Below are 3129 nucleotides of genomic sequence, written 5' to 3'. Positions count from 1 at the left end.
GACGACTCCATTATCGCCCCAAACGGACAAAAATAGACCAAACCGGTCATCCGTTTGGAGTCGCTGGAGTTGGCCTTACTGCCGGCCGCAGAAATCGGTCACATTCTCACCATCCATGGATTTTGTCCCTTTTGTGTAGGTCAAGTATCATCTCACGCTCTCGACATCACATCGATGTCCTTGATAGATTGGACCACGTGGGGATTACATTACTGCCGTGTCAGCATGATTGATGGCAACTACCAACAACATTTCGATGCAGAGAATAATGCAATGACTCTCTTCTATTAGTAAATAGAGTTTGGTGTTTATATATGCTGCTGCAATTATCTTGACCGCAGGCTCTTGCTGCAACACGATGTCTTCCTCCCCCTCCATGCGAATTTCTCCACCGCAAGAAGGCGAGGCCAAAACCAACGAAGAGCTCTACCAGCAGTTCACCAACTTGGTGTCCTCCTGGCCGTGCTCCCCTGCCCTCTCCAATTACCAGCTTTACCGCCACGACAATGGCTGGCACAGCAGCCTGGCTCCAATGGTCGGCACGATGGTCGCCGACGCATGCTTCGCCGCGCGCCCCTCGGACATCATCGTGGCCACACTGCCCAAGTCCGGTACGACCTGGATCAAGGCGCTCCTCTACTCCACGGTGCACCGGAGGGAGCACCCCGCGGACTCCTGCGGCCACCCGTTTAACATCCATGGTCCTCACGAGTGCATCAAGTTTCTCGAGTACCAGCTCTACACGCAGAACAGGATCCCGGACCTCGACGAGCTCCCGGACCCAAGGCTCTTCGCCACGCACGTCCCCTTCGTGTCGCTGCCGAGGTCGGTCGTGGCGTCGGGCTGCAAGATCGTGTACGTGTGCCGCGACCCCAAGGACACCCTCATCTCGCATTGGAACTTCGCGAACAAATTCAGGGTCAGGGACGGTCTGGAGCCGCTCTCGGTTGAGACCGCCGCCGACTACTTCTGCGACGGCGTGTCGCCGTTCGGGCCGTACTGGGATCATGTCCTAGGGTACTGGCGCGCGCACTCCGCGAACCCCGAGCAGGTGCTCTTCTTCAGGTACGAAGAGATGAGTCGAGACCCGGCGGAACACGTGCGGAGGCTGGCCAAGTTTGTTGGATGCCCGTTCAGTGTGGAGGAGGAGGAAGTCTGCGCGGTGGACGCCATCGTCAAGCTGTGCTCGTTCGAGCACATGACCGGGCTCGAGGCGACCAAGGGCGGCAAGACAGAGCTCACGTTTGGCGTTGTGGAGAACAGCTCGTTCTTCCGGCGCGGCCAGGTCGGGGACTGGGAGAATCATCTATCGCCGGAGACGGCACGAAAGATCGATGCCATCAGCGAGGCCAAGTTTAGGGGCTCCGGTCTCTCTGTCTAGCTTGCTGGAGTGTAATATAATTCGATCATAGCGTCACTCATATCATTTGCAAATTCATTCCTCATGAGTTTTTACCGTCAATGTACTATGAACTTATAAGTAATATAATCATACATTTTATGTTTAGTTGGAAACTCATAGTACTGTTAATGTTTAAGATTTTAACTTTTGTACCTTTGTCCCGGTTTTTTTTAACAAAAGATAACTTAGCAAAGTCTCCTTAGAATTGGGACAGAATAATTAACCAAGTCACATCTGTAGAAAATATGAATCCCCATTATATTTTTATTGATCTGCCCTCGTATGAGGTATACATATACATATATATATATATATATATATATATATATATATATATATATAGAAGTACAATACGAATGAGAGGGATTTGAAGAGTAAAGGGCGAGTCATACATGATTTAAACTTATTCTATCTCTAACTCTTATCTTTATCTTAAACAAAAATAAATTTCTAACATTCCTCCCAGATCGCAGTGGATGTTAAGCAGACACTTATGACTAAATTTAGAATCTTGCGCTTCTGTTGTGTTCTTCGTTGTGTCGTCATCAACTACGTCTTTGATGAGTCAGCACCTAGGACGGTGATTGCGTCCCCTTCTGACGCCTTGTATCTCTCTCCTTTACTTGTCTAATCCTACATGTATACCTAAGAGAGTCACCCCTACTAACATACTTATCTCAACATGCAAACATGCCACATCACCATATAATTATAGATGGGATAAGACCCACCTCAACATGCAACCATGCATGGAAAAAGACCCACCACCACATGTAACCACGCATGAGAAAATATTTTTTATTCTATTATTCTACTTATACCTGCTCTCTGTCTGAAAATACTTGTCGGAGAAAACCATGCATGGAACAATATTTTTCATTCTATTATTCTACTTGTACTCTTTCCGTCCGAAAATGTTTTCTTTCGGAGAAATGGACGTATCTAGACATATTTTAATTCTAGATACATTCATTTTTATCCATTTCTCCAACAAGTATTTTTGGACGGACGGAGTATTCAATAAATTTTACATATATACATAATCAAATATAATAAGTCATATGTATTCTTAATTTCAGTTTCACATGTTACTAATTTAAACATTTATATTGCACACAATCAAATCTTCTTCAAATATATTGCAACCGACTCCCGCAGCAACACGCAGGATGTCATTTAGTTTAACAAAAACACATTAATCTTTTGGTAGAATTAAATGGTGTATGAATTGGATGTGACTTAACTAATTTTTATGCAGATGAGAGCTAGCCACACCCAAAATGTATGGACCCCAATAACCGAGGAACGTCCCTTTGCATGTCTCTCGTGGAGGGTAGTTTTTTTAGAAACACCTACAACTTTATTCATACTCATAACAATTACTGGTATACTGATTTAGACCTAAGATTCAAGAAAATACAAAGTAACTCTTATGACTAAGAATTACAATGAAATCTCTTGAAAACACCTCTTCACGGCATCAATCTCTACTTGAAGAAATACTCCAAAGACTTCGGTAAAAAGGCTGCAATTGGACTTGAGCAACGATGTTGTGACTCTTTCACCCGCACGAACATTACCGTGATTTTTGAAAGCGCCTTGAGTTGCCTATCGAAAAAGATGGGAAGCCTTGACCGATGAGCGTACTTGGGCTGGGGATGATCCCCAACACAAGTAGTGACTCGAATATGTTTGAGAGCTGTTTTTTCTTTTTGGGGCAGCATATG

General features: G+C 45.0%; 1 protein-coding gene across 1 annotated transcript; it reads left to right on the top strand.

The window, feature by feature from the left end:
- Positions 1-315: 315 nt before the first annotated feature.
- On the top strand, positions 316-1507 carry LOC125533746 (cytosolic sulfotransferase 8-like). Its single transcript, XM_048697106.1, has one exon. It carries the CDS (start codon positions 359-361, stop codon positions 1379-1381), a length of 1023 nt encoding a protein of 340 aa, XP_048553063.1. The 5' UTR covers positions 316-358; the 3' UTR covers positions 1382-1507.
- Positions 1508-3129: the final 1622 nt, after the last annotated feature.

This window comes from Triticum urartu, chromosome 2 (genome assembly GCF_003073215.2).
Source record: "Triticum urartu cultivar G1812 chromosome 2, Tu2.1, whole genome shotgun sequence".
Classification (NCBI taxonomy): Eukaryota; Viridiplantae; Streptophyta; class Magnoliopsida; order Poales; family Poaceae; genus Triticum; species Triticum urartu.
The sequence above is the reverse complement of the archived record's forward strand: the minus strand, read 5'-3'. Positions and strand labels throughout refer to the sequence as shown.

Bases quoted from the DNA above. Each gene is read 5' to 3' on its own strand.
- LOC125533746 (XM_048697106.1), top strand. From the start codon at position 359: ATGTCTTCCTCCCCCTCCATGCGAATTTCTCCACCGCAAGAAGGCGAG.